We start from the raw sequence: 20551 nt of genomic DNA on the forward strand, positions 1-20551 counted from the left end.
AAATGGAGGAATAGGCACCAAAATGATGGATACTTTTTGGCAGTCTGCGAAAGCAACAGGCTAAAAATGGGGGATCCGCTTCGGAAATATGGAATGTTCCGTTGTTGTATTAACTGATGTAGGGCAATAATTGTATGCCTTGGGAAGATAATGGCTTGGATTTTTATTCACATCTTTGTAATATATGTGTTGTGTTCTGGTAAGATCTTATTTATCAAAATAAATGTTAATTTACATCTAAAATCGACATTTCAAATACACATTTACATGTTAAATTTTTCATCTTGTCACATTATTTATTGCTTGGACTAGTTGGAGATCAGATTTATCGCATTCTAAAAGACAGGACATATAAAATCCCTTTGATCTTTTTACATACATTGATGTATACAAGGTTTTGCAGTGTTGTTGGCGGATCTTATATCAGTTCATGTTCTTCTCAATGTAGTTCATCTTATTGCAGATCATCATTACCTAATGCACCAATTAGAATTTAGAAATTTAAATTAAACATTAGTTGACAGGGCCCTAGAGTGGGTGATATTTCACTTTTTACATCACACAGTATGTAAAGAAAATGCAAGTCACCTGGGAGGGTGTTGAAGCAGAATGTATTACATGCCTGTAGTGTTTATTTGATAGCCAAATAGAAACTTCAAAGCTCTTTATTTAGGGTTTTGTAAATTCTTTCTACAAGCCGGTACTTTGAAATGGATAACCTAGTATTTTATATAGAAGTTGGTATTGATCAATATTTTGAGGTATAACTTTTTTCTGCTTTTCCAACTTCAAGCATTGATCAATCGGTCAGCATGTGTAATTTCCCTTTAACTGCCGATTTCATTCAGTATCAAAAACAATTTTAAAAGGCACACTGTTTACTTTTGTAATGAGGAGAAAATGCAGTAGCACAAACTTGTTTTCTAAAGAAGAAAATGATATATTGATCTATTAGAACTATTTACATTTCATTTACATTTCTGGCTATTACCCTGTATGTATAATTCATTGATTATACCAAGATAATTTCCTGATTTCCCACTGCAGTTTCAAGTTACTTATGTGCTGTAAAAATTGCAAGAAAACCTCAACCCTCCTCCTATTAATAACTGATTCAATATTGTTAACATGATTAAGACCATTAATATCATACATATAAAAAGTTATATACTTGATTAGATTTGTATAAAGAGAATGCCTTTTAATGATTAACTTTAATCAATATTTCAATAAGTTGAACTTGAACATTATTTTCTCCAAATAACAAATAATAAATTATCCCCCCCCAAAAAAAAACAACAAAAAAACAACAACTGTGCAGTGAATGAAAAAATTGTTATCTTTGAGAAAAGTTCAGTAATAAAGTTTTACTTTGATTATTTACTTCAAATGAAATATCATTATTAATATATACTGATATTTTAAAGATTTAAAATGACAATTTGCATGTTTGAAATTTATTAAAAATTCCATGTTTTTGTTAGTTCATCGATATGAAGAGTATAGATTTGTTGGGAAAAGAAATCAATTGAATTCTTTAATACATAATTTTATTATATAATTCTGATAAAACTGAAAATTTCAGCAAATACTGACATGCAGAAAAATACTTTGAAGATGAATGTAGATGTTTTCATTCTTAATTATAATTAAGGATATTCCATGAAAACAAAGCCTTAAGGGGGAGGGGTGTCATCATATTTGGATACATTGGTTAAAATACTTGCATAGCTATAGATAGCTGAGATTTTCAGGCTATAAGTTTAATTATTTTATGCCTGTGCCAGTCTGCCAGATACTAATACAGACAGGTCTTGGTATAAATAAAGAACTTATTGAATATTTTCTTGAACAAGATCTAGAGATTTGAATACATCTTCTGTTTATTTTCAGGACTTTCCTTAGGTTTAGAAATTTACTTCAGTGATCCAAATGATGGATATTTTTTGAAATCAATTTATCATAAAAAACAGTCGTGGGATCCTTTGACTCGGAAGGAGGATTTTGTAGTCACGAGGCCCTCTGAGGGTTATGTGTTAGGAGTAAGGAGTGGTCCTTATGAAAAGGAGCAAGTGATTCCTCAGGATATATCCAGCATCTACCCAAACCTTGACCATGTGGACAAACCGATACATCATGGCACTGTGTTTGGGATGGATGTTTCAGCAAAAGTGGTCACAAACAGCCTTTCTCCAAAATATCCCCGACTTCAAGTTCTGATTCATGCCAGTCCTCACATAAACAGTAGGAAGTGGGACCGCCCCGCCAAAGAAACAGATCCCTCTAAGCTGGCTGTTGATGGGCTCTGTGGCCACGTGTTTGTCCAGCATGACAAGGAGGAACTGTCCTCCATCTGTGTTCTCGGAACAGGGGACAGTGCTTGTGTCAATGGTATTATGTTTCCCACATCGTGGTGGCATGAAAACTCTACAGTGCAAGTGTACTATGCATTTTCTCAGAAGGGAGAAAACCAGGAGTGTGCCAGTGCATCAAACTCTATCGTGCCAGGAAGGTTGTTTGAGAAACCTGTCATAAGCAGTAGGCGGTTTCTTGCAGACATTGTGTTGTCTAAAGATGTGAAAGGTTTTTACAGGGAGAGAGAGGAGGATATATTGATTGATGTTCCAACCAATGCATTTGATCCAGGCACAGTTTTTGAAGTCCCAGTGAAATTTGATGCAGGGTCTGACATGAGAAATCTTGTAATGAGGTAAAGTACACTTTCAGACACTTGTTCTAAAATTATTAAGCATAAAAAATCATTCTGTACATGTTGTTTTATGCTGTATGTTAGCTGGATACATGCAGGTAAATTTTGAATCTATTTCCACTCTTGCGAATACATATGGAAATTGCAATATTGTATAATTGAAAGGATAAGTAAATGACATTGAATTTCATAGAGGTTTCATATTGGAAGGTGTCATTCAATAATTTAATGACCTGTTAAATTTTATTATGCAGTGCTCGAGTGAGACAGGGACTAATGATTATTGGAGCAGAGGCAGATCAGAATAGTCCATGGCAAGTTCATGTGGACGTAGATGAAAATGAAAAGGCAGCCACTGTAACAGCTTATCTCAAAGATCCACTGAACTATAGAGTTTCTAATGTGTAAGAAAACATAATATATTAAGAAATACAAGAAGTTTCAAACATTGAACATGTTGAAGTATACATGTATTCCCAAATGAAGTACCAGTATCTCTGAGTGGATATCCTACAATTTTTAAAAACCATACTTCTCCTACAGTTTTGGTCTGATTTTAATACATAATATGTATAACTTGGCACAGAAGTAGATTTCACTAAGATACATAATTCCATGATTATTTTTTTTTATTTTCTTGAATGGTATTGTCAAAGTTACTAAAAATATAGACAATTCAATAAAACACATTTAGAATGCTACTCCTCCTACAGTTGTCATATGGTCTGATTTGAATGTATCTTGGCACACAGGTAGATAATACTAAGATAAAAATAATTACTTATTTTTGATTTTGACGAGTGATGTTGCCAAAGTTACTTAAAATTTGCATTTCAAATTCAGTAAGCTACTCCCTACAGTTTTGGTCTGATTTCAATATTACTTGGCATACGAGAAGATTACACCAAAAAACATAATTTTACTTAACATATTTCCATTTTGATGATAGGTGATGCAATAATGCAATAGTTGCTATGAATAGAAATTTCTGTGAAACACTTTCAAAACACTACTCATCCTACAGTTTTCTGATTTCAAGCACTTCTGCAAATGTTCTGAATTGTCCAGAACACAAATTCATCAATATTTAGTTGCTAATGCAGTTGACCAACGTTCACCCTTAAGTTCTTGCCACCAATTATAGAAAAAAAAGCAGAGTTGTGCCTTCTGCAACCTCCCCCAAAAAGATAATTTTTACTGAATTTATTATTCATGATTATAGTTTTTTTTACAGAGTTCAGGATGTGTTTGCTTGGAGGTTACAAGTGGAGCCGTCAGTTAGAAATATAGAGGCGGGAAGGGTGGTTTGGAGCATCAAATATGAGAAAGATAGTAGAGGAGAGAGGTACCTTCCCTCAGAGAGCCAAGTGATATCAAAGATTAACCTCAGGGACAAAGAGAATGCAAGGCTGGTCACTGTTCTAAAGGTACAGTCAAATGTTAATAAAAATAATCTATACTGAAGATGAGTAAATTCTTCAATTTATGGCCTATATTTTGTTAGGGCTATTCCAGAAAAAAATGTATGGGGGGGGGTTGGAAGGCACTTTTATTTTTACCCCACCACCCATACATTTTTAATTGCTTTCTCCCCCACCACCCATCAAATTAAAAATGCTTTTAATACAACCACCCATCTAAATTTAAAATACTTTTTTAAAGAATTGTTTTTTAAGTTATGTATAATAAAAATTTATGTACTTTTTCAAGCATTTGCACTTTATGCAACTTGAAATGAGTGTTCGCTTTTGGGATGTATCCAAACAATGGACTCATTTTAAAGAAAAGAAAAAAAATAAATATGATGCAAATCTAAATATTATGCACAAAACTTTCATTTTTTCATTATTTTGAAAATAGTTTTATCTTTTTTGAAAAGAATTTAGAAAGATATTTTTATGCAAATTTTAACAGAAACAAAAGTCTTGTAAGATTTTACAATCAGCTTTTTTTAGTTCAAGTCCAAAGTTCTTTTGTAATACAGGCCTGCTATAGCCTATAGGTTTCTGTTTTTTTTTGGGGGGGGGGCACTAAAGTTATGTAGGGCATTGTCTATTTAGTGGGACGTGAAAAAATACGAAGTCTCAATCCCATCTAACAACCGTGCAGGCACTTGTTTCTGAAATATATTTTTAAAATTTTTTTGTATGTTATGGCCGGGTTAAAAATATATTTGAGGTAACACTCAACAGGTTAAGGATTGGTACATGTTTGTATTGACATAATACATGTATATTGTTACAAACCCTGTTATATATAAACATTATTTTACACCGTATTTGGTATAAAGTAAAATATATGACTTGCAAACTCCATACTCATGCTCTAAAATGTTTATTATCAGATACGTTTTTTTCTACTTTCGGTTTTAATCAAACGATCTCTCTGATTGTTTCTAATATCATTTAATTTACCAATGTAATCACATTTGCATAAATTGCTGGAATGAAACTTGAGCTGGAAGCAACGAAGAACACAAGAACACAAAGAAATCGTGTCCCAATCCTCCACTGACATTGCACCATGTGCTTTTATAATTATCTGCCCTTGTTTCCGGTTTGTTCGATTCTACTTTCACTTTCAATGTAAACACACTTCTCAACTGTTTAGGACGTTTTTTTTTTTAAAAATAAATATCAATATTTACTGGCTTATACAAAATGTAAGGAAGGAAGTTCTTTGCAGTTGATTATTTGTGAGGGTAAGTGCAACCACCCATCTAAAAATATATCGGATGAGGACAACCACCCATGCAAATTTAATTGCTCCAGTCCCCATTACCCATACAAAAATATATGAAGTGCCGTCCAACCCTCCCATACATTTTTTTCTGGAATAGCCCTTACAGTAATCATATACATTTAAACACAGTACACTGTAATATTTTTACCTGAAAGAGTATTGTTATAAGCACATTTTTCTTAAAATACGTTTAGAAAACAAATTTTGATTGTTGTGTATTTTTGAAAAACTTATATTGATCCTGCAATGTTTTAGGTGTTTTATTCTAATACCGTAATAAGAACAATTGTCAATAATTTTTTTTCCAGGTGGACGAAATTTTGAATTTTGCAGTGTTAACAGGTAAAACACAGAGCTATCCACTACATGTGTATCTAGTGAGAGACGCGGATTCCCTATTCAATGCAGTGGGACATGCTGCTTGTCACTCAAAGCAGACTGATGTTTTAAAGGTTTGTTATGTACAGCAATACCTTTTCATTTATATTTACTGATATTAACACCATAGTTTTCTTAAAAACGTCAATAAATAAAAAAGTAGTTGATTTTATCAAGTATATTATTCAAACTTGGAATATTTTCTTCTCAATGCAAATATTTATTTTTAAAAAAAGTAATTGTTTCTTTTAGGTGGCTACGGACTGTTCGTACATCTATGTCAATGGGTCTGAAAGTCGAGGCTCACACAATGTAACCATTATAACCAAATCAGGCCAGCACACTGCCTTTACCAATGTTAAGGTCTGGATTCCTATGAACCCTCTAGATATTCAAGTTTCTGACAGTAAACTCAGCAGAATTCGTTCCTGGAAAGTTGGCTCTGTCAGAAGCAAAAGGAGGTAATATTTCCAAGTCTAAAAATACTTATTTTGAATGTTCATTATATTGTTGTTCTTTACCTGAAAGTGTTTCATAAACTTAAATTAAAATTCTTTACAAATCTTTTCCTTTTGTTTGGACTTCACTGATTCCAATTGAGTTCCTTGTCACTGTCTTTTTACTTGTTTTTATGTTTAGGTTTTTAGCTCACCTGAGCCGAAGGCTCAAGTGAGCTTTTCTGATCACATTTTGTCCGGCGTCCGTCTGTCTGTCTGTAAACTTTTCACATTTTCGACTTCTTCTCAAGAACCGCTGGGCCAATTTCAACCAAACTTGCCACAAAGTATCCTTGGGTGAAGGGGATTCAAGTTTGTTCAAATGAAGGGCCACGCCCTTATTCAAGGGGAGATAATTGGGAATTAATGAAAATTTAGTGGTATATTTTAAAAATCTTCTTCTCAAGAACCACTGTGCCAGGAAAGATGAAACTTATGGGGAAACATCCTCAGGTAGTGTAGATTCAAGTTTGTTCAAATCATGACCCCCGGGGGTAGGGCGGGGCCAAAATGGCCGACCAATGTTTTACATAGAAATATATTGGAAAATTCTTTAAAAATCTTCTTCTCAAGAATGACAAAGCCATTATTCATCATATTTATATGGAAGCATGTTCAGGTAGTGTAGATTCAATTTTGTTCAAATCATGATCCCCGGGGGTAGAGCGGGGCCAAAATGGCCGACCAAAGTTTTACATAGAAATATATAGGAAAATTCTTTAAAAATCTTGTTCTCAAGAATGACAAAGCCATAATTCTTCATATATATATGGAAGCATGCTCAGGTAGTGTAGATTCAAGTTTGTTCAAATCATGACCCCCGGGGGTAGGGCGGGGCCAAAATGGCCGACCAAAGTTTTACATAGAAATATATAGGAAAATTCTTTCAAATTCTTCTTCTCAAGAATGTCAAAGCCATTATTCATCATATTTATATGGAAGCATGTTCAGGTAGTGTAGATTCAATTTTGTTCAAATCATGACCCCCGGGGGTAGGGCGGGGCCAAAATGGCCGACCAAAGTTTTACATAGAAATATATAGGAAAATTCTTTAAAAATCTTCTTCTCAAGAATGACAGAGCCATAATTCATCATATTTATATGGGAGCATGCTCAGGTAGTGTAGATTCAAGTTTGTTCAAATCATGACCCCGGGGGGTAGGGCGGGGCCAAAATGGCCGACCAATGTTTTACATAGAAATATATAGTAAAAATCTTTAAAAATCTTCTTCTTAAGAATGACAAAGCCATAATTCATCATATATATATATGGAAGCATGCTCAGGTAGTGTAGATTCAAGTTTGTTCAAATCATGACCCCCGGGGATAGGGCCAGGGCTCGAGCTGTGATTCGCCATTGTCGCCAATTGCGAATTTTTTTCAAAAGTGGCGAAAAGAAATTCATAAGAGGCGAAAATGATTTTTTTTAGATGTACCATGTACAAAAATTGTGTAGTCCTGGTTAGCTCCTTTGTTTATTCAATGTATACAGATAACTCCCATTGTTTATTTAATTCAGCAGAGGTGTGAAATTTGAAACCAACATGTAGGAAATCACGTCTCGCTTGAACGAACACAGCTGACTAGGTAACTAGCCTGGAGCAATAAAGGGTTACAAAATTGCTTGAAATAATATAACTTGGATTAAACAGGGGGGGATAAAGTGTTATTAGGAGATGAAGTTAGTAAATAAAAAAAAATTATCAACAAAATCTGGATCTGTGGAGATCGTTTTTTTTAAAACCGAAAGTAGGGAAACATGACGAAAATTGTAAACAATGGCTTCAAATTTTACCTAATGAAAATTGAAAAATGTGTACATTATACCATAAACTGACAAATAGTGAAAAAGAAATTGGTTTGGAAACAGAATTATCTTAGTAAATTACACTGAATTATTTACAATTACACGAGCTTGCATATATATTATACCCTGGAGTCTAGAGTCCAAGTTGTTAAAATGAAGCCAAGTTTTAAAATTAATCTAATTCTCATTACTTTTTAATTACTACTTTTCCCAATTAATTAATGAAATGATGAAAATTTACATTTTTAAAAAATGTCATATATTTTTACTACGTCTGTAGCCCCCCTCCCCCCTTCCCGGGCAAACAAAAATTATAAACAAGAGGACATTTTCTGTCAAGAGTTGGCTGATATCAATTCAATATCAAATTAATTGTATAATTCCAACTTTATTTATTTTTTTTAAATGGACACTACCATAAGCTTTAAACATAACAATTTTAAAACAATGTCTGTGATAAACATAATAAAAAAAAGGAATAACATAAAGTGCATTGCATTGTCGAGAAATCAGATGTAATAATGCCTTTCCGTTTGTCGCGATAAGTGGCGAAAAATATTTTCGGTCCAGTGGGAGCCCTGGATAGGGCGGGGCCAAAATGGCCGACCAAAGTTTTACATAGAAATATATAGGAAAATTCTTTAAAAATCTTCTTCTCAAGAATGACAAAGTCATAATTCATCATATTTATATGGAAACATGCTCAGGTAGTGTAGATTCAATTTTGTTCAAATCATGACCCCCGGGGGTAGGGCGGGGCCAAAATGGCCAACCAAAGTTTTACAAAGAAATATATAGGAAAATTCTTTAAAAATCTTCTTCTCAAGAATGACAAAGCCATAATTCATCATATTTATATGGAAGCATGCTCAGGTAGTGTAGATTCAAGTTTGTTCAAATCATGACCCCGGGGGTAGGGCGGGGCCAAAATGGCCGACCAATGTTTTACATAGAAATATATAGGAAAATTCTTTAAAAATCTTCTTCTCAAGAATGACAAAGCCATAATTCATCATATATATATGGAAGCATGCTCAGGTAGTGTAGATTCAAGTTTGTTCAAATCATGACCCCCGGGGTAGGGCGGGGCCAAAATGGCCGACCAAGGTTTTACATAGAGATATGTAGGAAAATTTAATTCTTTAAAAATCTTCTTCTCAAGAATGACAAAGCCATTATTCATCATATTTATATGGAAGCATGTTCAGGTAGTGTAGATTCAATTTTGTTCAAATCATGACTCCCGGGGGTAGGGTGGGGCCAAAATGGCCGACCAAAGTTTTACATAGAAATATATAGGAAAATTCTTTAAAAATCTTCTTCTCAATCATTTTCCAAAAAATAGCAAATCCATGATTGGTCATGGGACTTCTTTTGGATTTAAACTTTACAATAAAAAGCCATTTTATACTAGTCCTACCCATGGTGCTCAGGTGAGCGATGTGGCCCATGGGCCTCTTGTTTACTCTCCTCACAAAGTAAGAAAGTTTTACTGACTGAAGTCAAACAAAGTGTAAGCTTTATATATCAGGTGCTTCAGTTGATATTAATATTTGAATTTTATCAGATCAAGACAGAAGCGAGTTGTAGATCTAGGGATGCTTACTCACCCCAGTGTCATCCTCAGTAAGAAATACAAACAGTATGGCAAGAGCTGTCAGCTACGTCTTCAGCAGGCCTTGGTTGATGTGTACGCCAAGTTCTATATAGCGACTCCAGCCGGATATGATTACTTTGTCAACAGACAAGCTGCCTTGAAAATTACAGACCTGATGGAGAATCAGTTACGTGTAGCTGACCCAAGAATTGTTAGCTTGGAGAACAAGGTCCTTCAGGGTCAGAGTCCAGGCTTAACTGAAATCCAGGTAATGCTCTATAAAGAAAGTTTATTTTTGAAGATTTCAAAAGATATTTCAAGCAGAATTTAAGGTTGAAAAACTTGATTAGCAGAGATTTTAAGATAATTTTGAAAGCTTGACTTGTTCTGAAAACTTTCCAGTATTTATGAGCAAAGTTGAGGAAATGAAAAGTTCAAGGAAAAACTTATGGCAATGATGTAGTTTAAGTTGGTCACTTATTTTTAACAAGGTAACATCAGCCAATGGGAGAGTACTAGCAGCTCGAGTTGTTCGGGTTGGTAATGACAAAGTCGAAATAGAGAGACTGATTGTCAACCTAGTGACAGGAATCACTCTAGATGTGTATCCCTCCAAAGAAATCTCCGGGGCCTGGTCAGCTAGAGGCCACATCTACAGCAAATTCCAAACCCAGTGGCAGGTAGGTATACAAAATAATGGGGTCTGACAAAATACAAGCCTTTTCAAAATGATTTTATATGAGCAGAATTTTCTTTGACAATCAGTTTAGCTGGCAACTATGTCCTTGAAAATATTGTTCAGTTATCGTCTTCATGTTGTACGAGATGGCCATAAAAAGTTGCTATTTTCATTATAATTTTTTTTTTCAGAGTGGAATATTGGACATACATATTGAATTCAGCGATGGAACACGATTCCCATTGGACAGAGTATCAGATACAGACTACTATCTAGAAGTGGTAAACAGAAACCATATTCTAATTAAAGTTATTGGAAACTTTGTCAGTAACCTCTCTAAAATAAAAGTATATGCTGTTTCTGATGGCAGAGCAGAATCCATTAAAGTATCTTTAAAACAAGGGGAAAGCTGTCCCAAGAAAAAGATGCCAACCCTTTCGTCTGGATACGTAATAACAGAGGCTGATTTCTCCGAAGCTAACCAGGTTCAGAGTGACCGTTTGATCAGTGATGGTCACTTTGGGGACAACAGGGCCAGTGACAGGTATGACAATTTCTACGCACCACGCAAACCTAAAGATCTAGATAAACTTGTCAAACATCAACAAAGTCACAAAGATCATGATGAAAAGAGCAAGAAAGTATCTAATGCAAATCCCAATTCACAAACTGTTGTTGTTTTAAATGAACTGGAAAAAGACCTTGCCAAAAGTAATCCACAGATTCAGGACTTGTCTAACATGAACTCTCCAACAAGAAAGGAACCTTTACAGAGTCCCGACAAATCTAAGTTATCTCCATTAGAGATTGGTATGTATGTACTTATTGCTGTATTCTGCGTTGGTATTTCTGTGTTTCTCATCAACTGCATAGTGTTTATGGTGAGACACAAAAAGAAGAGGAAGATCCACAAGAGAAATCACAAGGAACCTGTCTACCAGGCTAAGGATTGGGTATGGATCGGTAGAGCCACCTTAGAACGCAGCTCTGTAAAGACCGAGTGTTCGCAGTCTCTGATGCCCGCGGAGGATTTCAATGGAAACCATACCAACCATTTACGTTCTACTTCCAGTCAGAGCAGATCTGCTTCAAGCCGCGGAAACAGTGCCAACAGCAGTAATCGCAACAGCTTTGTATCTACAATCAAAGGATCTGAGTGCAGCATTCGTATCACTGCTAACCCTCTGTCAGAAGATGCCAACAGTAATGGTCATCGTAACAGTGACACGGCCAGCCAGTCTTCTAACTCTGTCCCTGACAGTAAGTGGGATTATGAGGCTATGGGGTTGACTTTTGATCAGTTGGCTGATTATTTTGACAATCTTAAGGAGTCCTCAGCTTAGTGATTTGTGTGTTAGATAATGTACACACCTGTAATAACTGTTTATTTATGACGTGTACGTTTACATATGTGATATTCATTTTATTTAAAAGAACCCCAACTTACATTGGCATTGATATGATTTTATATCACTTCTTATATCAGTTTATTGTTTCTATTGATTTATTCTTGTTTATCATGTTTATATATACATTTATATTGAATTGTTTATATGTCAATATTTTTTCCCACCTGCTATATATCTTTTAGTTTGTCTTATTGTTTTAGAGGTTGTTACCGATTTTCAAAGTTAATGTAAAACAGAGGCATTTTTTTAATGTTATATTTTCGATATTTGATATTTTTCTTGCAATATGCTTGCCATTGTAGTCACTTAATTTGTCCCAAGTATAGCCTTGGTCCCTAAAGTTTGATAAAGGTGTCCAGTTTGTGGACAAATGTTTCTAATATTTAAAGCATAAAAGGTGTCATGTAGGAGAAGATACAGTAAAACTCATTTTGTACAAAAACAGATATGGCAGGGAAGTTTTTTTCTGAATTTTCTGCAAAATTAACACTTAACAAATTAAAAAATATATATATATATAGTTTGATACAAAGAGGTTTAAACTCTGAGTTAACAGATTTATGAATATATGAAACTAATTTTGTGTCCCTTTTTATACCAAATTTTAAAGTTTTTAAGAAAATATTGAACCAAATTTAGTTTTCATAACTTTGAACCAAATTTAGTTTTCATAATTTATTTATGAAAGAAATTCTGTAAATTGAGTTATTTCATTTTTCTTTTCATTGTACATGTATTAAATGCTACCTGTAAAGAGATGTGTAAAATAATGTCCTTATGAAAGCATAGTTTGGCATTTGTAATTAAGGAGATAAAAGCATGGGATGGGATAAAAGCATTTTCATAAATTTCAAATTTTAATTTGAGATTCTGTTTAAAAATGGTTGAGGTATACTAGAGCTTAGACTGCTCTAGAGATAAATAAGTTAACTTTGTTGAAAGAATGCATCCAGGATTCAGAAACATCAAAGCTGAATTGCCAAAGAAGGTTATGAAGTTTGGAGCTGGCAATAGTCTTATTTGCATGTAAATGTCACTACAAATTTTCAACTTCCACAATTTATGATTTTTTTAATAAATGTTGAATTAGTATTGCAGGGGTAGACCTTTTATTTATTCAAGTCATGTATTTCAACTATAGCAATGTATTGTGTTCAGCTAGAATCTCTGTTATAGGAATGACATTTGATGTCCTGTGTTTATTTTAGATAGTTGTAGTAGTTTTAGCAGATTGGCTTAAATCAGATGGTGCATTTCCCCTTATGTATGAGTATATATACATAGAGTAATAAACTTTGGAATTTATTGAAGGAATTGTAAAAAGCTTTTAATCAACATTTTTGATACACTTGATTGTTACTTTTGAAAAGTATTAATTCATGTTGAGGGTACAGCAGATAAAGTTTGAATATTATATCTTCTGCCACATTGTTGCAGGACAAAGTTAAGATAAATAATGCATTATTTGGTCATTCAGACTCGTTTTTGATGAAACAGTCTCATTGGGTCAGTGTTTATGTATTTTCTTTTTTTTTTTTTTTTTGGTGCTAGCATTTATGTTAAAGCTTGAATCTCAGTTATTCAGTTATTCATTTTGAAGCTATTGGACATATTCATAACTAAAACAGCATTGAAAGTGATAAACTAAATTTGAAATAGCTAAAAATTAATTCTGTACTATGAAAATGTTCTGTCATCTGTGATGAAATTTACTTTTTTTCAGCAAGCTTGCTTTAAAAACGGATATTTAATGTTGTGAAAATCACCAAAGCTTTATATAAATGTTCAATAATCTGACATTTTTGTCAAGTACATTGTATGTCATGTGTGATTTTCTTCTAAGAAATGTAGAATTGGTTGTTAATTTCCCTTAATGTGAATTATTTTAAAATTAAATTATTACAGAAATTTACTGGTATTTTCATAACTTTTGATGATGAAGTTCTGTTATTAGAAATATTTTATGTCATTATCTGAAATCAGATGGGGATGGGTGATCTGGTCTCTTGCCTATTTACAGCTTATGTAAAAGAATGGAAAGCTGTTCTTCAGTATCTGTGTAGGATTCACAGTGACATATTTGATATATTCATAGGTTGATTACAGCACTTGATTAAAAGAGATTTGTTTGTGAAACATTTATGCCCCCGTAAGGCAGCTTATGGCAAAGGTTGAAGTTTCTCAATTGCAAGTCAAACTCCAAGGTCAAAATAGTTGGTATTTAAGGGAAGGTCTTGTCACAAGGCATACACATGTGAAATATGAAAGACTTAGTATATATTACTACCTATTAAACAGTTATTGCCAAGGTTAAAGTTTTTTAAAGAGGGTTAAACTCTAATGTCAAGGTCAAAATATTTAAAAGCATTAAAAAGTCTTGTCACAATGAATACACATATGAAGTACAAAAGCCCTTGCACCAACTGTTCAAAAGCTATAGCATTTTTTGTGAAAGTGGGTCAAACTCTTGGGTCAAGAGGTCAAATCTGGTGGTACCCAAAGAAAGTTCTTGACACAAGGAATACAGCTGTGAAATATGAAAGCCATAGCACCACCAATCAAAAGTTATTGGCAAAGTTAAAGTTCTTGCCTCTGATCTATTGACCTTGACCTTAGAGTTTGATCTACATTTACAAAAAAAATTTCACACTTTAACCTAAGCCATAACTTTTGAACAGATGGAGCTAGGGCTTTTATACTTCACATGTGCATTCATTGTGACAAAACCTTCTATTTGGTGAAAATATTTTTGACTTTTAAGGTTTAACCTTGACCTAAGAGTTTGACCCCAGAAAACTCAACCCTCGCCAGAAGCTGCCATTAGGGAACATCAATGTTTCACAAACACATCTTGTTTTTGACAGTTAGTAAGAGGCCTTCATATGTCATAGATGTATTTTTGTGTTGACCTTCCTTTGGATACCAACAATTTTGACCTATGAGTTTGACTTGCATTTAAGAAACCATAGGCTGTCATACGGGGGCATCAGTGATTATTCATTATACCCCCGCTTGAAAAGCGGGAGGGTATATTGTAATCGGTATGTCCGTCCGTCTGTCTGTACGTTTGTCTGTCTGTTACGCTTTGGGGTATCAATCTCTTATCCGCAACTCCTCTCATACCACTGAATGAAATTTGATGAAACTTTCACAGAATCTTTATTACATATTGCCATTGTGCACCTCCTATTTTACTTTTTGATCCGACACAAATTTTGGGTTTCCCATAGCAAAACATGGACACTGCCATTTTAAACACATGGGAGGCGGGGGGTATCGTTTAGTGAGCTCATTGCTCAGAGTCCCTCTCGTTTTAAATCTTGATCGACGTACGTTTTATTTTTATACCCCGCCTGAAAAGTGGGAGGGTATATAGTAATCGGTATGTCCGTCTGTCCGTCTAGCTGTCCGTCCGTCCGTCTGTTACGCTTTGGGGTTCCCATCTCTTATCCGCAACTCCTCTCATACCACTGTAGGAAATTTAATGAAACTTTCACAGAATCTTTATTTCATAATGCCATTGTGCACCTCCTATTTTACTTGTTGATCTGACACATATTTTGGGTTTCCCATAGCAAAACATGGACACCGCCATTTATGCACATTTGGGAGGCGGGGGTATCATTTAGTGAGCACATTGCTCACAGTACCTCTAGTTACATACATTTTAAAATAAGATTACATGATCAAAAATTTGCATACTGACAGACACATATAAATCATTTAAAATTATTGGTGTTTTCTGTCAAACAGACGTTTAAGTATCCCCTCAAAGTTCTTAATCCGAGAGAGTCACTTGATCGCCCCCCTTACCTGTCGAAATTCGATCGATTTTACCTCAACCCCAGCAAATACACAGGACTGAAACAGGTACTGGTTACAAGTTACACCCCCCAATTAGAATTTTACCTCAATGTCCACAACTTCCAGTTTGTTGACATGACACAAACAAAAATTGATTACATTCAAGTGAATTTATCCTACTGAATTTGATTGAAATAACTTTTTTTAAAAATCCATTGAAAACTATTAAATTATCTAGTTGCTTTTGATACGTTTTATTTTCCGTATTTTGCACATACATTGAAAAATTGATGCAAGTTTAAATATAATAAAAATGTAGATTAGAATGAACAGTGTTAACTTTCCAAATTAAAACTGTTCTTTTAATTTTGTTCAATCAATGGCAATTTTGTCGCTCCAGTTACAAACGCCTAGGTATGTTATAAATCTTATTTGCTCCCCAATTATATACCTATTAACTTTCATATAGTGGAATGAAAGTCTATCGGTCCGTGCTCTCCTTATCAGGATTTCCAGTTTAAGAGGCACTTTATATTCACCATAACTACCTTAAAATCGTTCTTTTTATGACTTTTGGCTTTAAACCAGGTAGGTATAACTGGATAAGTATGTGACAATCGGATACACATAGGGTCACTCGAATTGATATAAATCGTGCTACAAATCTGACATAAAACGTATATACATAAAGCTGGGGGATATTTGAAATGTTTTCATTGTTGTGTAAATTTTAGTGATGGAAGCAAGTGAAAAGTTAACCATACAGGCCCTGAAGGCGCACGACAAAGTCCATCCAAAATTTAAGTCTGCTGGCCGAAATCTAAAACAAAAGAGCAGGGCTTCTCTGTTATCCTCTCCTGAAGATCCAAATGATGTGAGTACAACTTTCTTAAAATCTTGATTTTTATCACTTAAGTTATTCATAGAGACGTTTAACATTTCCCTCTCTTTTTTCGCTGATCTATTTTGCTTAAGTTTTAGCTTTGAATTTAACAGCTAGAACCTGATGCTGAAAGATCTAGATGGCGTCACCTTTAAATTCATATAAATCCCTTGCCCACGAAAGTTAGATCTTATATTTTTTTATGCAAAGACGTAGTTACCTGAGGATTATTTTTAAACATTTATTTAAGGAAAACAAGCATGAAATCCCCTCCCTAAAAATCTAAATTAATAGTATTGGATTCGGAATATTAAATTGAGGGAATCTTCCATTTTTATCCCTTTGCAAGGGAGTTGAAGGGGATATTAAAAGTAATTAATGCAACTTGTGTATGTTGGTGGGTGGGTTTGTCGCCATGTGCGTAACGAAAGTGACGTAATTTGAATCGCGATCAATATCGAATGCTGCCTTGGTCCATATGCTCTTTTGCGAGAGGATGCTCTGTGTTCCAATGCCCGTTTTTGTTAGTTTGTTGTATTACGCAATATATTTTTTGATTTTTCTTCTCTTTGCAATTTTTTTGAGTGGCATAGCCTTTCTCTCTGTATAAAATTTTAAAGGAAAGGGAACCGATATATTTCTGATTTTGTCTGCACAAGAAATGACCCCCCCCCCCTTTTTTTTTTTTAAATTGGAATCAAAGTTGAAAGTTTCAATTGAATGTTTTATTTCCGTGTATGAAGTTTTTTTTCACTCAACCGGACGTAAATTTATTAAATCGGATTAAATCTTAAAATTAAACAAACGCATCCTCAAATACGTGATCTTATTTTTCTTATAAAATCAGCTGTAAATACCTTCCCATTTAGTTTTCCTCTAATGTACTATTTATTTTTGATCGAACACCTGGAACGCGAAATTTATCAAAATGTTTTGTATACAAAATATAGGGCAATCCATACAGTTCGAGAACAAATTTGTTAAAAACAAAATGTAAACAAATCAACACTATACGTTAATGCCTCGCTACCAGAATATCCGGACCACCAAGAACGCAGGGGTTTTATGTATAGGACAGGAACTTACACGAACTATTCTTTGAACACCATTTTATTTAACGTGTATTTATATAAATCAATCATATTCAGATCCGTGAATTATTAAGTATTTAATACTTATTGCATTTTCTTGAATTTTCATCCTTAAAAAAAAAAATATTATATTTCATGAGAATTCGAACAAACAATCACGAATGTTTTTTTACAATCTAACTCTCGCAATAAGAAAATGAAAAATACTTAGAATGTAAATTCACTGTTTTGCCATGAAATTTCTCTGATTTAAGTAAAAACTGTTAACATATGTCACTTACAGGTTAGAAATAAACAGGATGAAGGGAGCAACAGTCGTAGAAGTAGGACCCTATCCACCAGTTCCCAGTCTAAGAAGTCTGAGCCCCCCGCTCCAAGGCGCTCCGGAATTACCTTCTTCCGTATAGTCGCCGCTACACGCGCATGGCAACGTCTTGCTAAGAAGAAGAGTAGCCAAGCGGCCGCTCCAAGCAAACCCCAAGTTCGTCTGGAAAACACGTACCAGCTGGAACCGGAGGACAGTAAAATATTTATACCTAAAAACGCTGAAAAAATAATTCAGGAAATATTTGATTCTAGATTGCAACTAGTAAAATACGATTCTGTACGAAGTAAACTCCTTGCAAAAGATCTGGCAACGGTCATAAACAAGAAAATCAAAGACTTGGAAATTCCTCGCTACAAGACTGTGAGTTCTGTGACAATCGTTGAAAACAAAGGTCAAGGACTCAAAGTCGCCACACGGTGTATCTGGAATACCACCACAGACAATTATGCCACATACACCTATACCAACCAATCACTGATCGCCATCGGTCACGTGCACGCTGTATATTTTGAATGAAATGAACATTTTTTTTTTTCTTTTCTTTTCTTTTCTTTTTTTTTTTATTTTCTAACAAGCCCTAATTGCAAAAACACAATGTGTTCTTATTATCCTAAACATCTTTTATATATATATATATATATATTATCAAACTGTTCGACCTGTTGAAGTCTTTCGGACAATTTTAAAACAATATAATATGATTGAGGAGTTGAATTAATTCAGTTTTAGTTTTCCATCGTCAACTTTCCTTCTTTATATAGTAACAGTCTGCTAGGGGACTATGGGAGTGTATGAAATAAATTTAAAGGTTTCTGAACCCATTGTTGAAAATGATATCATCAAAGTCAGATGGGTCCTAGATTATTTATATGTATACCAATCGATATGTAAGAGAGTATCTTAATTATGAACCAAGATCCAAGTAGTTTACTTTGTGATTGGACACTTATTTCGGGTTTCCCATGGTAAAACATGGACACTGCAATTCTTACGACAATATTGAGAGGTACCTATCTCTTATCCACAACTCCTCCTGCATCACTGAATAAAATGTAATGATTCTTATACAGATTATTTCTTACATTGTGCTTTTGTGACCCTCTATTTTATTTTTTGATCAAACATTTATTTCTTTGATAAACGTGATGACTTTTTAATCGTCAACTTCCCTTACTTATGCAGCAACATGTATTCATCACCTGCATACGGAGTTTATTTATCTCAGTTGATTCGATACGCAAGAGAGTGCTCTACGTATGTACAATTTCTAAAACGAGGTAGGTTATTGACAAATAAGTTGACGAAACAAGAATATCAGCAGTATCGTTTAAAGTAATCATTTAGTAAGTTGTATGGTCGATACAATGACCATGTCAGCAAATACAATTTATCACTGAGTCAAATGCCAATCTACTTAAAATTAGATCCTTTACGCTCTTTGTATTTTGTTATGTCGCTGTATGGTCAAATGCTGACTGACGTTTTTCATAATAATTGTTAGTCCATTATCTACACACTGAATTGACGACGGATTTTTCCGTTATTTCTTGATCATGACCAGGAGCACACGGCGGATGTGACCGGTCGTCAAGGGATGCTCACTTCTCCATGGCACCTGATCCCACCTCTCATGTTTCGGAGGTCTGTGTATGCTCTGCTCCTATTTCGTACTGTTTAATGGACTTTTGAGGTTTAATACTGTTCGTTATCTCCAAATATACATTTATTTCGGGTATGTCAAACACTATTAATATCCTTTATATACAGTAGATCTAGCTATCAATACTGCAAAATTCATAATTCAAAAATTCAGTTTTCATTACGAATACTAACCGCATTATCATTGATTGGCAATATTTAGAAGTAATGTATCGCCGAGTGGCGCAATGGGTAGAGCATCGTATTCAGATTATATATATGTGAAACCATCCTGTAGAGGAACAATACCACGAAGTCATTCATTGTGAAGATGATTGTGGTTAGAGCGTTTGTTGTAGTTGATCCTTGTGTCGCTGGTTCGCATCCCACTGTGGGGCGTATAGACCGATTCTTCGATGATAATATTGAATTGAGATCGCAGTAGATACTGGCACGAAAAGAAGTCTCACTGCTCAAAGGCCGTAAGTGCCGAGTAAAGGTCTAAAATTATAGCCTCCACTGGTCAATGGCGGGGTCTCGATTAAATGTGAAAAACCTCTCAAAAGGACGTTATACAAACGAAACGAAGAATCAGTTTTTAAAAGTCATCTAGATCTGTTATAATTAAGACTTCTTTAGGACTTGACTTTTCTCATTGGAAGGCATAAATTAATGTAAGAACCAATAACCAATGCGTTGCGTACTTTCATGCATTAAGCAGATATTAGTGTAAACAATAATCTGCAAATGCAGGAATTAACTGCATGTAGCAATCATTGCAGCCAGGAAAACATGCATATTTCGCCGTTTTCCGTGGGGATTATATTTTTCTGCAATGTCAGCAACCCTAAATTCATGCAATCAAGAAAACCTAAATTGTTTAAAACTTTTATTTAAACATGACCGATATTTAACATTCATTAATCTTTAAATGAAACTCAGAATTCTGAAGCAAGTACCTACAGTATAATTTAGTTAAGCGTACGTT

At 34.4% G+C, this 20551-nt stretch overlaps 2 protein-coding genes across 2 annotated transcripts; both read left to right on the plus strand.

Moving 5' to 3' along the window:
• The first annotated feature begins 48 nt into the window (after positions 1–48).
• Positions 49–13731, plus strand: LOC134249348 (transmembrane protein 132D-like). The gene is made up of 9 exons (XM_062731705.1): positions 49–199; positions 1894–2710; positions 2965–3114; positions 3945–4137; positions 5761–5904; positions 6083–6291; positions 9702–9999; positions 10223–10411; positions 10602–13731. The coding sequence occupies exons 1-9, from the start codon at positions 151–153 to the stop codon at positions 11751–11753; spliced, it is 3201 nt and encodes a 1066-aa protein (XP_062587689.1). The 5' UTR covers positions 49–150; the 3' UTR covers positions 11754–13731.
• A 2430-nt stretch (positions 13732–16161) lies between these two features.
• Positions 16162–18461, plus strand: LOC134249354 (dynein light chain Tctex-type 5-B-like). The gene is made up of 2 exons (XM_062731714.1): positions 16162–16497; positions 17881–18461. Exons 1-2 carry the CDS (start codon positions 16360–16362, stop codon positions 18439–18441), a joined length of 699 nt encoding a protein of 232 aa, XP_062587698.1. The 5' UTR covers positions 16162–16359; the 3' UTR covers positions 18442–18461.
• The last annotated feature ends 2090 nt before the right edge of the window (positions 18462–20551 follow it).

This window comes from Saccostrea cucullata, unplaced genomic scaffold, assembly GCF_032062105.1.
Source record: "Saccostrea cucullata isolate Sc308-1 unplaced genomic scaffold, CSIRO_AGI_Scuc_v1 ctg4810, whole genome shotgun sequence".
Taxonomy (NCBI): Eukaryota; Metazoa; Mollusca; class Bivalvia; order Ostreida; family Ostreidae; genus Saccostrea; species Saccostrea cuccullata.

What these genes read in the sequence shown, in the direction of transcription:
- LOC134249348 (XM_062731705.1), top strand. Translation starts at nt 151, where the DNA reads ATGGCTTGGATTTTTATTCACATCTTTGTAATATATGTGTTGTGTTCT. An exon ending in GGCTGGTCACTGTTCTAAAG is followed by an intron (nt 4,138 to 5,760) that starts GTACAGTCAAAT and finishes TTTTTTTTCCAG; the next exon opens with GTGGACGAAATTTTGAATTT. An exon ending in AATTCCAAACCCAGTGGCAG is followed by an intron (nt 10,412 to 10,601) that starts GTAGGTATACAA and finishes TTTTTTTTTCAG; the next exon opens with AGTGGAATATTGGACATACA.
- LOC134249354 (XM_062731714.1), top strand. Translation starts at nt 16,360, where the DNA reads ATGGAAGCAAGTGAAAAGTTAACCATACAGGCCCTGAAGGCGCACGAC. An exon ending in CTCCTGAAGATCCAAATGAT is followed by an intron (nt 16,498 to 17,880) that starts GTGAGTACAACT and finishes TGTCACTTACAG; the next exon opens with GTTAGAAATAAACAGGATGA.